Source organism: Pongo abelii, chromosome X, assembly GCF_028885655.2.
Source record: "Pongo abelii isolate AG06213 chromosome X, NHGRI_mPonAbe1-v2.0_pri, whole genome shotgun sequence".
Taxonomy (NCBI): domain Eukaryota; kingdom Metazoa; phylum Chordata; class Mammalia; order Primates; family Hominidae; genus Pongo; species Pongo abelii.
In genome coordinates, this window is record NC_072008.2 from 142,385,351 (window position 1) to 142,398,881 (window position 13,531).

General features: G+C 41.2%; 1 protein-coding gene across 1 annotated transcript in view; it reads left to right on the forward strand.

Annotated features, from left to right (window-relative positions):
* Positions 1-4,275: 4,275 nt before the first annotated feature.
* ADGRG4 (adhesion G protein-coupled receptor G4) overlaps positions 4,276-13,531 on the forward strand; it is a 121,430-nt gene continuing 112,174 nt past the window's right edge. The window contains exons 1-4 of the mRNA XM_002832161.3: positions 4,276-4,313; positions 7,452-7,526; positions 8,174-8,342; positions 12,103-12,181. Coding sequence (XP_002832207.3) covers positions 12,112-12,181 — 70 coding nt within the window. The 5' untranslated portion in view covers positions 4,276-4,313; positions 7,452-7,526; positions 8,174-8,342; positions 12,103-12,111. The remainder of the gene's footprint in view (positions 4,314-7,451; positions 7,527-8,173; positions 8,343-12,102; positions 12,182-13,531) is intronic.

A 13,531-nucleotide genomic window follows, 5' to 3' on the forward strand; every position in this document is an offset into this window, starting at 1 on the left:
TTTCTAGAGATGGGGTTTCATGATGTTGCTTAGGCTGGTTTCAAACTCCCGAGCTCAAGCGATCCACCCATCTTAGCCTCCCAAAGTGCTGGGATTGTAGGTGTGAGCCACTGTGCCCAGCAGGTTGAAGTTTTGAGGAGGAACAGGATATTTACACAGGCTCAAAGCATTTCTCCACAAATCACTTACACATCACTTATAAATTGCAAACGGGAAAATGATAACTTTAGAGTGGAGAAATGTGGTGAACATTACCTTAACCAAGTAATCAAAGTTAATATCCTCAATGATGGGACAAAGTGACATCGTGCATGTGCTGATGTGATGCACTGAGAATGATGCAGCATCACTTCTGTGTTGCCAAAAAAGTATAACCTGAGTGACGAGGAAACCTTAGAGAAACCCAAATTGAGGGATATTCTATAAAATAGCCAGCCTGTATGCTTCAAAAATGTCAATGTTATTTAAGTCAAAGAAAGGCTGAGGAACATTTCTAGATTAAAGGAGACTGAAAAACCGTGACAACTAAAAGCAGGATCTACATTAGATCCTGGATCAGAAGGGAACATTCAATAAAGGACATTAGTGAGACAGCTGTCTAAATATGAATGTGGACTGTATATGAAGTAGTAATGCATTAATGTAAATTTCCTTATTTTGATAGTTGTTATTTAAGAAACTACTCTTGTTCTCAGGAAAATGCCTGCTAAAGTGTTTGGAATGAAGGGACGGGATGTCTCCAAGTTACACTCAAATGCTTCAAAAATATATGTAAGGAGAAATAAGGCAAATGTGGCAAAATGTTAACAATTTGCAGAATCTGGACGAAGGATAAATGAGAGTTCTTTGTACTATTCTTACAACACTTCTGTAAGTTTGATGCTATTTCAAAATAAGTTTTTTAAAACCCTGCAATGGCTCCCTGTTCTCCAGAGTAAAACCAAAATTCTTAAAACAGCCTGCAAGCCCCTGTGTGATTTGGCTTTTTATCACCTCTCTCACATCTTCGCTCACCGTTTTCCCCTTAGCTTGCTCTGCTTCTGGCACATTGACCTCAATACTGCCCTTAGAAAGGCTCCAAGCACCCTGAAGTGCTCAGGTTATATCCTCCTGCCCAGAACACTCTTTCTTCAAGTATCCCCATGGCTGATTCCCTCATTTCCTTCAGGTCTTTGTTCAAACGTCACTTTTCAGTGAGGACATCATGGATCACCCTATTTAAAGTTGCATTCCCGGCTGGACGCAGTGGCTCATGCCTGTAATCCCAGCACCTTGGGAGGATGAGATGGGTGGATCACCTGAGGTCAGGAGTTCAAGACCAGCAAGGCCAACATGGTGAAACCCCATCTCTATTAAAAATACAAAAATTAGCCAGATGTGGTGGTGCATGCCTGTAATCCCAGCTACTCGGGAGGCTGAGGCAGGAAAATCACTTGAACTCAGGAGGCAGAGGTTGCAACGAGCCGAGATCATGCTGCTGCACTCCAGCCTGGGCCACAGATCGAAAATAAATATAAAATTGCATTCCCCACCCTCCTTCCAGAAATCTCTATATCCCTTTCCCACTTTGCTTTCCTCTGTGGCTTTTTTTCACCTTCTAATATGTTATATGCTTTATCTTTTTTTTGTTTGTTTATTGTCTGTCTACATCCAGTAGAACATAATTTCTAAAAATTGGTTAGTTAATTAATTTTAATTTTATGAACCAAAACCAAATAGAAACAGAAAAACCCCAAAACTGTTAGAGACTTTTCTTTACATTTTTTTTTTTTTTTGGCCTGTCAAATATTTACTCCACTGACATTATCTACAGAAGCACTTGGCCAGTTTTTACACAGTGATTCCTTATGCACACTGAAAGGGTCTCTGCAAAAATGACACTATATACAAATCTGTACACCCATCCTCCAGAGCAACTCCCCAGCTCCCAGAGGGAGTTATCAACTTAAAGCAGGATACCTGAGGTTTCATGTCTTTAGTTGCCTTATCATGATCCCAAATATACATTTCAGGGTTTGTTTTAGTTTTTAAAGACACTTTCCTTGAATATGTGCACTATGGTTAAAATTAAAAACAAAAGTAATAAAATAAAACTATCGCTGGAAGGAACTGACGCTCCCCACCCATCTGGAAGACTTCATCTGGCTGCGGCACAGCGAGGACTGTGTGTGTACCTGGACAGGCGACCGGCATTGGGGTGGCCCCCGGTGGCGCACCTCTTCAGTGGAGTCAGCGAAGGCTCTTGCTGACTTTTAAAAAGGAGGAGGATGAAGAAGAAAAAAAGGAAAAACAAAACCCCAAATGCCAAAGGAATTTCAGTGGGGTGGTTTCTCCACCACTTAGAGAATATTTGTGGAGCCGCTGCACGAGCTGGGTCACCATGGTGTCGGAGATGCCGGGGCACACCTCCTCCACCGGGTAGATGGCCCCTCGCAGCTCTTCAGTGGACCCCAAGTTCCCTCCGCACGCCTGGCTCTTCTTCAACTCTGCAAACAGAGGAGAAAAAATTGTAGATAAACACTGAGAGAAAGGCCTCTTTGGGAGTGCCTTATTGCGGCACTATTCACAATAGCAAAGACTTGCAACCAACCCAAATGTCCATCAATGATAGACTGAATTAAGAAAATGTGGCACATATACACCATGGAATACTATGCAGCCATAAAAAATGATGAGTTCGTGTCCTTTGCAGGGACATGGATGAAGCTGGAAACCATCACTCTCAGCAAACTATCGCAGGGATGTAAAACCAAACACTGCATGTTCTCACTCATAGGTGGGAATTGAACAAGGAGAACACTTGGACACAGGAAGGGGAACATCACACACCGGGGTCTGTTGTGGGGTGGTGGGAGGGGGGAGGGATAGCATTAGGAGATATACCTAATGTAAATAACAAGTTAATGGGTGCAGCACACCAACATGGCACATGTATACATATGTAACAAACCTGCACATTGTGCACATGTACCCTAAAATTAAAGTATAATAATAAAAAACAAAAAAGAAAAAACACCACAAAGCAGAATTCATAATATAACTATGGTTATATATATATATTTTAGGGCTCTTCCTTGAAATAATTAAGAAAGTATTGATACAACCTTTTGAAGAGAGTTTTAAATTTCATTTATTGAATATATATTCCTCTAGGTAATAACAAGAATACATGAAAGAAAAATTCATGTATTTTGGTCATTACTGCAAGAATTAAAGAAAGAGGAAAGAAATATGAAAGGTGGCTTGCCAGTTAAGACAGGTTTATTTTAAAGAAAACAAACCCGAGAGGAGCCTTTTGGCTGAGTTAGGTTAGAGGCACACTTTTTTACAGACTAAGAGTTTTTAAGGATTCAGGGTAGGAGAGTTTATTAGAGGCTTGGACTGCTTCTGTGTTTCTTTGTTGTGTTTATTTGGGAGGGAGAGTTGTGTGTTTGTTCCCATACATATTTTTTTGCAGCTGCAAGCATACACCCCAAGTCTGCTTTTAGCTTCCCTATCTTAGTGCACCTGAAGGGAGAGGGAAAAAAACCAAAAACAAAAAAAAACCTTTCTGGATCTGCCTTTAGGTTCTGCATGCCGGGCAGGCCCGACTGCACAGGGAGTGAGCCGTGACGCTCAGGACGTCCACTTCCTGGGACAGGACGGCCGGGTCAGGGATCCGCGGGAGCCGGGAGGCTCGCGGGCCACGCGCAGCCCTCGGGCGGCCAGGCAGGCCAGAGCCTGAGGCCACTCCGGGCTCAGAGGCGAGCGGCTGGCCGGGTCTCCATGCACCACGCCAGGGAGGGGCTGCGGGGGGCGCCGGGCCTCCAGCGAACTGCCGCCGCCGCTGCCCTGCCACTGCTGCTGGGCTGCAGCTGCTATGCCTGGGCCCGCCTAAAGCCTTTTCTTTTCTTTCTTTCTTTTTTTTTATTGTTATACTTTAAGTTCTATGGTACATGTGCACAACGTGCAGGTTTGTTACATATGTATACATGTGCCATGTTGGTGTGCTACAACCCATTAACTTGTTATTTACATTAGGTATATCTCCTAATGCTATCCCTCCCCCCTCCCACCACCCCACAACAGACTCCGGTGTGTGATGTTCTCCTTCCTGTGTCCAAGCGTTCTCCTTGTTCAATTCCCACCTATGAGTGAGAACATGCAGTGTTTGGTTTTACATCCCTGCGATAGTTTGCTGAGAGTGATGGTTTCCAGCTTCATCCATGTCCCTGCAAAGGACATGAACTCATCATTTTTTACGGCTGCATAGTATTCCATGGTGTATATGTGCCACATTTTCTTAATTCAGTCTATCATTGATGGACATTTGGGTTGGTTCCAAGTCTTTGCTATTGTGAATAGTGCCACAATAAACATACGTGTGCATGTGTCTTTATAGCAGCGTGATTTATAATCCTTTGGGTATAGACCCAGTAATGGGATGGCTGGGTCAAATGGTATTTCTAGTTCTAGATCCCTGAGGAATCGCCACACTGACTTCCACAATGGTTGAACCAGTTTACAGTCCCACCAACAGTGTAAAAGTGTTCCTATTTCTCCACATCCTCTCCAGCACCTGTTGTTTCCTGACTTTTTAATGATCGCCATTCTAACTGGTGTGAGATGGTATCTCATTGTGGTTTTGATTTGCATTTCTCTGATGGCCAGTGATGATGAGCATTTTTTCATGTATCTTTTGGCTGCATAAATGTCTTCTTTTGAGAAATGTCTGTTTATATCCTTTGCCCACTTTTTGATGAGGTTGTTTGTTTTTTTCTTGTAAGTTTGTTGGAGTTCATTGTAGATTCTGGATATTAGCCCTTTGTCAGATGGGTAGATTGCAAAAATTTTCTCCCATTCTGTAAGTTGCCTGTTTACTCTGGTGGTAGTTTCTTTTGCTGTGCAGAAGCTCTTTAGTTTAATTAGATCCCATTTGTCAATTTTGGCTTTTGTTGCCATTGCTTTTGGTGTTTTAGACATGAAGTCCTTACCCATGCCTATGTCCTGAATGGTATTGCCTAGGTTTTCTTCTAGGGTTTTTATGGTTTTAGGTCTAACATTTAAGTCTTCAATCCATCTCGAATTAATTTTTGTATAAGGTGTAAGGAAGGGATCCCCTTTCAGCTTTCTACATATGGCTAGCCAGTTTTCCCAGCACCATTTATTAAATAGGGAATCCTTTCCCCATTGCTTGTTTTTGTCAGGTTTGTCAAAGATCAGATAGTTGTAGTTATGTGGCATTATCTCTGAGGGCCCTGTTCTGTTCCATTGGTCTATATCTCTGTTTTGGTACCAGTACCATGCTGTTTTGGTTACTGTAGCCTTGTAGTATAGTTTGAAGTCAGGTAGCATGATGCCTCCAGCTTTGTTCTTTTGGCTTAGGATTGTCTTGGCAATGTGGGCTCTTTTTTGGTTCCATATGAACTTTAAAGTAGTTTTTTCCAATTCTGTGAAGAAAGTCATTGGTAGCTTGATGGGGATGGCATTAAATCTATAAATTACCTTGGGCAGTATGGCCATTTTCACGATATTGATTCTTCCTACCCATGAGCATGGAATGTTCTTCCATTTGTTTGTGTCCTCTTTTATTTCACTGAGCAGTGGTTTGCAGTTCTCCTTGAAGAGGTCCTTCACATTCCTTGTAAGTTGGATTCCTAGGTATTTTATTCTCTTTGAAGCAATTGTGAATGGGATTTCACTCATAATTTGGCCCAAATCTCCTTAAGCTGATAAGCAACTTCAGCAAAGTCTCAGGATACAAAATCAATGTGCAAAAATCACAAGCATTGTTATACACCAATAATGGACAAACAGAGAGCCAAATCATGAGTGAACGCCTAGAGCCTTTTCTACCTCCCCCAGCTGCAACATTAAATGCAGAATCTTTGCTTACTGGGCTCATATCTATTAATGTGACCTGTTCCAACTTTAAAACAGAAACTTTTTGAGGGGAGATAGAGTTATCTGTTTTGTTTGCTGCTGAATCCTTAGCATCTCAGAATGTTGCCTGTACACAGTGGGCACTCAAATGATTGCGGATTGTATGAATACTGTTATGCTTGAAAAATAAGTTGCAGAAGAATAGGTAATAATAGCTAATACTTAATAAAGCATTTATTACGTACCAGGTAGTGTTTTAAGTGCTTTACATATATTATCTCATTGATTTTATACAAATAATAGAGGTGGATACCATCATCACAATTAAATCATCATCATCATCATCATCATCATTTCCATGTTGCAGATGAGGAAGCTGAGGCAGTGAGACGTTAGGAAAACCATGTAGTCTGGCTTCAGAGTCTGTTTTATTAGCTACTATGGTGTACTGTATCTCTTGTGGTATGACCCCTTTTATAGTATGTTTAAAAACATGAGCCTGGTGCAGTGGCTGACACCTGTTATTCTGGCACTTTGAGAGGCCAAGGTGAGAGGGTTGCTTGAGGCCAGGAATTTGAAACCATATGGGCAATATATCAAGATGCCATCTCTACAAAAAATACAACAATTAGCAAGGTGTGGTGGTGGATGCCTGTGGTCCCAGCTACTCTGGAGGCTGAGGTGGGAGGATTGCTTGAGCCAGGAATTTGAGACCATATGGGCAATATAGCAAGATGCTATCTCTACAAAAAATACAAAAATTAGCCAGGTGTGGTGGTGGATGCCTGTGGTCCCAGCTACTCTGGAGGCTGAGGTGGGAGGATTGCTCGAGCCTGGGAGATGGAGGCTGCAGTGAACCTTGATTGTGCCAATGTGTTCCAGAATGGGCAACAGCCAGACTCTGTCTCGAAGGAAAGACAGACAGACAGACGGACAGAAAGAAAGAAAGAAAGGAGGGAGGGAGGCAAATTTATGTGATGTTTAAAAACATGTAGTATCACTATGCAAAATAGTACTACAGACTGTTAAGGAATGCCCACATATGTAGTGAAAGTATAAAGGAATGCATGGGAATGACAATGAGCAGGCAATCATTGGTAGTTGGGTGGTAGTTTTTAAGTTGGCAATCAAGTATAAGTAAAATTGTCCTTCAAAGTCTCTTAAGGAGTTGTCAGCATAGATGATTTTTCCTCCAGCATTGGACCCTTTTGCTGTTTCTATGGTTGAGCCCCAAATTCAATAGCTGGCTTGCTATTCCCCACCAACTGTCCTGGTGGGATGCTCACACCAGGAAAGGGAGAGGGAATGAAGAAGGCTTGGACCTTCAACAGATTAAGGGTCTGTTCTAGTGTTAGAAACAGGGACAGAGTTGCAACAAGTCAATCAGCTCAGCCCTCTCTGTGGGAGGACAAGTAAATCAGCAGAGCCATATGGCTATCTAGGCCTTTGAGTTTCCAGGCATGGATGGCTCATAACATCCTGTGATAGCCTTTTTTGGTGCTTATCAATTCCTATTGTCAATAATGACTTATTTATATCTAACTCACATCTCCCACTGCAATTTCAGCCAATTTCCTACTTCTCTGTAGATATGGAGAGCAGATGGTCAACATTCTCTTTATAACCTTCCAGGGAATGGAAGATACCCATTGAAGCCCTCCCAGGTGACAATTGTTTTCCTGACAAAAGAGTTCCAATTTCTTTTTTTTTGTACAAATTTAATTTTCTAGTCAATTATTTCATTTGTGCTATGTTGGATTTTTAACAAAACATAGCGTTTTTCTTTGAGAAAAAATAACTCATGCAAATGATTACAATTCTTACAGTACAAAAGCATGTTCAGTGAAAACTGAGGTTTCCTCCCACCCAAAACTCCTCAGTTTCCATCTCTAGAAGCAACTATTCTTACCAGGGTCCTTTTCCAGAGATATTTGATGACATATCTAAGTATATATAAATAATTCTCCTCTAAATTCTTTTCTTCATTTCAGCAAACATTAATTAAGCACCTACTATGTGTCAGGCACTGTGCTAACTCCTGGGGCAGGGCACAGAAAGAACAGGATGTGTTTCCCTGTCCTCAGGAAGCTTACACTCTAGTAGAGGAGAAAGGCATAGTTTATGAAGTATTGATTGAGCGCCCTCTATGTGCCAGGCAGCATGCGAACCACTGGAGAACTGGAGTTCCTGCCCTACCAGAGCTTAGTGTTGTGAGGGAGACAGATCAATGAGCAGGCATGGTGTGAAATATAAACACATGCCAGGCAAGTGTCAATATGTTTCTTGGTAATGGCTCCACATCTTCTTGTAGGCTGTGTGACCCCACGTTGGGGACAGGTCACAAAACCTAAGCCTTGTGCCTACTGGAAAGGAGAAGCAGTGGAGTCTTAGACAGGAGCAGTGGTGCTGGAACCTGGTGCTAGGCGCTGGGCCAAGCACTTTACATACTGTGTGTTATGTAATCTTCACAGCAATATGAGGTGAGTTCCACGGTCAGTATTTTACAAATGAGGACACTGGGGGCTCCAGAGAAGTTAGGGAACTGGCCACAAGTCACACAGGTGGGACTCAAACTCAAGCCTGTCTTTCCGCAGAGCCTGGGTTCTTATTCACTACTCTGATCACAATTTGTGGGTTTTGGGGTGAATCATGGATAATTCCAATACACCTCCTCCTTCTCCGTTCCCCTGTGAAGAATCCTGGCCTTAAGCTGGGTCGACTCAGCCTCCTATTAGACTGAATTTTCTGTTGAAGATATGAGATGAAGAGGAAAATGCACTGGTTTGGTAGTCAGGACACCTTGGTTCTAGCTCCTGCTTTACCTTTCACAAGCTCTATGACTTTGGATGAGTCATTCTACCCTTGGGACCCCAGGGGCCTCACCTGTGAAGTTCAGAGGCTGACAAGGATCATCTCTGAATCCTCCATGGGATTTGGTGGTATTTCTGTCACCCCTAAGGGGCTGTAATGACACCTTCTGGGACAAAAACAACATCCCCTTCTTGAGATGAACATAAAGCCAGTTCAATAAATCTATTTACTTTCGAGACGACTTGAAGAATAAATGTCCAGTGAGGGTAAATAGCTGGCTTCACCTTACTGATGGAGTAAGACGTGAATATGTTCATGCCTCTTTGGCCTTTGCTTTCTGCTCATAGTTCTGAACACTACACCTCCTCCTCCCCACTTTCTCAGTAAAGTGAAATGAGCCTTAGTCAAGTAAACAAGTACCCTTTTAATATATCCAATTTAATTAAAGCAATAATCAACTGGGAACTGAAGATAATCCTTAGTGAAAACTGGGAAAGAGCCCTCAAATTAATGGGTTATTGCAGGGTTGTAATAATCTGAGAACTTTGCCCATGCTGATTTTATGCTCAGGAGAGCAGCCCCATGACGTGCTACAAGCCGCAAAAAGAGGATCTACCCGGATCAATAAGCCCCATAAAGCTAAGAGCAGAGAGGCTGGTTTGATGCAGAAAAGAAGGTGACTGAGGCATGGACAGCAGAAAATGAGTCTCCTGTTTTGTGCTTCTTTCATTTCACATCAAACATAGGAATTTAGAGACAATATCTGGTCATTTGGGGGTGGGAAGTTAAAAGAGTCCAGTTCTCAGGTAAGTGTCTCTCTTCTTCCCTTCCTCCTTCCCTCCCTCTTTCCTTTCCTTCCTTCTTTCCCTCTTTCCCCCTCTCTCCTTCTTTCCCTTAAATTTTTCTGAACCACAAAATTAAGAAATACGCATCATGAAATAACCAAATTGCTTGAAATTGTGTGAGGTATAAAATTCAAGTCTTTAATCCTCACCCTTTCTTTCTCTTTTCCTTCCTCTTTCTTTACTTTTCCTCCTTCCTTCCTTTTATGTTTTTTCAAAATTGTGAAAGTAATGTATGCTCATTGTAAAAGCAAACAGTACAGAATCACAGGAAGTATAAAGGAAACATTTAATTCCCATTTTTCCTTCCTATCTCTTTCCTCCCCTTCCTATCTTCCTTACCTTCCTCTCTCTCTCCCTTTCTTCCTTTCTCCTTTCCTTTGATTTTTAAAATTATGTAACTAATTTATAATCTTTGTAAAATAACCAAACAGTACAGAACAGTATGGAAAAGTCGTCATGCCCCACTCCCTTTCCTCAACCCACCTTTTCTTGCCTTATATATAGACTTACCTTATTCCTTTTTTTTTTTTTTGGAGACAGAATCTCGCTCTGTCGCCCCGGCTGGAGTGCAGTGGCATGAACACAGCTCACTGCATTGTTTGTCTCCCAAATTCAAGTGATTCTCATACCTCAGCCTCTCAAGTAGCTAGAATTATAGGCATGCACCACCATGCCTGGCTAATTTTGTATTTTTAGTAGAGACAGGGTTTCACCATGTTGCCTAGGCTGGTTTCGAACTCCTGGCCTCAAGTGACCCAGCCGCCTCAGCCTCTGAAAGTGCTGTGATTACAGGCATGAGCCACCACGCCCAGCCTTTATTCCTTTTAATGGTTGCATAGTATTCTGTTGTGTAAATGTCCCATGATTTATTTATTGGGCACCAGGTAAGTTTCTGAAACATACCTTGAAGTTGTTATAAAAGTTTAGAGGAAATGGAAGAAAAATATAAATTGGATTACTTGCTGTTGAAAATCCCATTTTATAGATAGCAATCATATCCATTTCTATAGCACTTTATGCTTTGAAAATTGCCTTCGAAGTATCATCTCATTTGATCCTCTTCAGGAGCAGCTCTGAGAAATATGCAGATTATTATCTCCATTTTTACAGATAAGGAAACTGAGGCCCAGGGAAATTAAGGAACAGAAATATGTATGGCCTCACAGCCAGTTACTGATTCTTAGCCTAGTCCTCTTATAGCACTATAAATTTAAGCTGCATTTCATTTTGCAAGTCGTAAAAGATTTAGACACCCCCTTACTTCTAAGCTCATAGTTTAGAAAATCCATCCAACTCATACAAATTCTCTTATTATTCTAATGAGAATGGTGGTAGAATCCTTGGTAAATATGAAGAGCCTGATTAATGGCTGGCGTTCATAGCAAGCTCAAGATTCATTTGACTTCCTAATTGGCTTCTCTTACATTAAATGTAAAGTGGGTCTATTCATTCCAAATCCCACTTGGAGGTAGAAAGAAATACAATATGTTGCATTATCTTATAGAAAAGGAAATGTTTAAATCAGTAGTAAATCATTCAGAAGTATATTTTATTTAAAATCAGAAATGCCCATCAGCACCTTACTGCCAATTTTCTGTAACATGTTTCAGTAGGATTTGCAGTTTTAACACCATTTTGTTTGGAGAAAAGAGGGTTTTCAGTGCAATTTCCACATAAGACACTATAGTTACAATTAATTAAGGAGAGAAGCTGGGTGAACGTAATGAAATGGTGATTAGATTTCTCTAAACAGATCTGCCTTAAAAATACAAATGATTTGATGAGTTACTTTTGTCAACAAGGTCTTCTTGCATAACATTTCTTCAAGAAATTTAGGATCATTACAACTACAAGTAGTTGAATTGAAGTTTGTGCACTAGGGTTGAATGTATCACATTTTGGTTTTTTGTTTGTTTGTTTGTTTTTGAGACAGAGTTTTCACTTGTTGCCCAGGTTGGAGCTCAGTGGCGCAATCTCGGCTCACTGCAACCTCCGCCTCCCGGGTCCAAGCAATTCTCCTGCCTCAGCCTCCCGAGTAGCTGGGATTACAGGTGCCTGCCAGCATGCCTGGCTAATTTTTTTTTTTTTTTTTTTTTTTTTTTTTTTGTAGAGATGGGGTTTCATCATGTTGGCCAGGCTGCTTGCAAACTCCTGACTTCAGGTGACCGACCCGCTTCAGCCTCCCAAAGTGCTGGGATTACAGGCGTGAGCCACAGCTCCTGGCCTCACATTTTGTAATTATGCATTTAATGTCTGTCCTCCCCACAGGGCTAACTGTCCTATGATGGCAGATATCTGTGTCTTGTCTTCTCAGCACTGTATTCCCAGGGAGCAACACAGTGTCCAGCACATAGAAGGGATTCAATAAAATTTATTGAGCTAGTATATAGATAAATCCATCAGTGAGGTTTCAGCCAGGCTGGGTATCTCTGGTAAATGCCTATCATGTGGTTGGCTGACATGACTTTAAGCAATAGGAAAAACACCTTAGGTGGTATGCAAAGGAGAAGTGTGGTCACATACGCTTAGAAATTGTCTTTTCTGAATATCTGAGCTGGGAATATTTTTGACTTTTTAAACACAGACTTAGACAATGAAAGAACACATCATATATCAGAAGCTTTATGGATTGATTCTCATGTCGAGTTTTATCTTTCTCTCAGGTAAGAAAATGTATTCTTATTATCTCTTTCAATGTCTCATATATAGTAGGTTATAGAAATAAATCATTTGAAAAATACTACCAGTGGAGATTTGCTGGGCTGCCTCTTAATGGTCACCTTTTGGTCAATATGTCTACAGAAGAAGCTGAAGCATCAGTAAGTGAATTCATTCATTCAGTGTTCTGTTCTACTGATAGAGAGCTGGCCTCAAGCAGGCAGTAGCTTGGACTACTGCCTTTGACATTTCTTAAAGCAACTCTGAAATGCCATTTGGGGCTAATGCACACCTAACAGAAGATTTGGGTTTACTTTTGGGCTGTTTCTTCTCCTCCAAAATGCTTTATTTAAAGCTGTCTGAAGCATTGTGATATCATCTTTCTGTCTCCATTATATGTATATGGCAAGAATCATAGAATACAGATGGGGAAACTGAGGCATGCAAACAGCTGGTAACAGATTCATAAAGCAATGGGCATATATTCTGGAAGCACCCAGACCTTCCCTAGACTCTATGACAGGAATGAAGATAATTTGTCTCTATTTTGCAGTAGATAATTAAGACAATTCACTGAAGTAGCTGGTAATTTAGAGACTTCAGGAGAAAGTCTTGGTAAACTGCAATCTTGTCCATATTAAGTAAATTCAGTTGGTAACATTGCTTATTTAGCACGTAAGTACTTAGCTAAAAGGTCATAAATGCCAGTGAGTGACAACGCCTGATGAAATTGACCTGGGTTTAATTTGAACGGTCCTCAAGTATAAGAGCTAATCTGCAAAAATACCAAATCATCATCGCCATCAAGAGCAAACACTGGCTTCTTGCTGCATGCAGAGCCTGATGGGAAGCCATGTTTCTCATAATAGAGATTGAAATGGGGCCTGCGGGGTACAGTGGCAACTTTGTCACCTGGCCTGGCCTACCTGCTAAAAAGTTGATTTATTTTTCCTCTACCTGTTTCCTCAAGGGCAAGAAACTGTATTTTCCCAATTTCTTCGTCCAAAGCATCCAACACAGGCCTTGACACACAGTTTAGGTACTTGGTTCATATGTGCTGATTTAATGAATTCATGAAATTTGAAATGATGAAAACTTTCAACATCTGTATGGTGGTGGGGTATATGACACAAACTCCATTGGGTTTTTGTGAAGGGCTACAGGGCGTGGTATAGAGCAATCTAGAATAGTGGAATATGGGAATCTAGTGTAGTCATGGAATAAAAAGTGAAGAGTGTGTGGTACTGAAAAGTTTGCATGGGTTTGCCAGAAACGTCACCGGTCAGTGAAAATTATTATTATTATTATTATTATTATTATTATTTTGAGACAGAGTCTCGCTCTGTTGCCCAGGC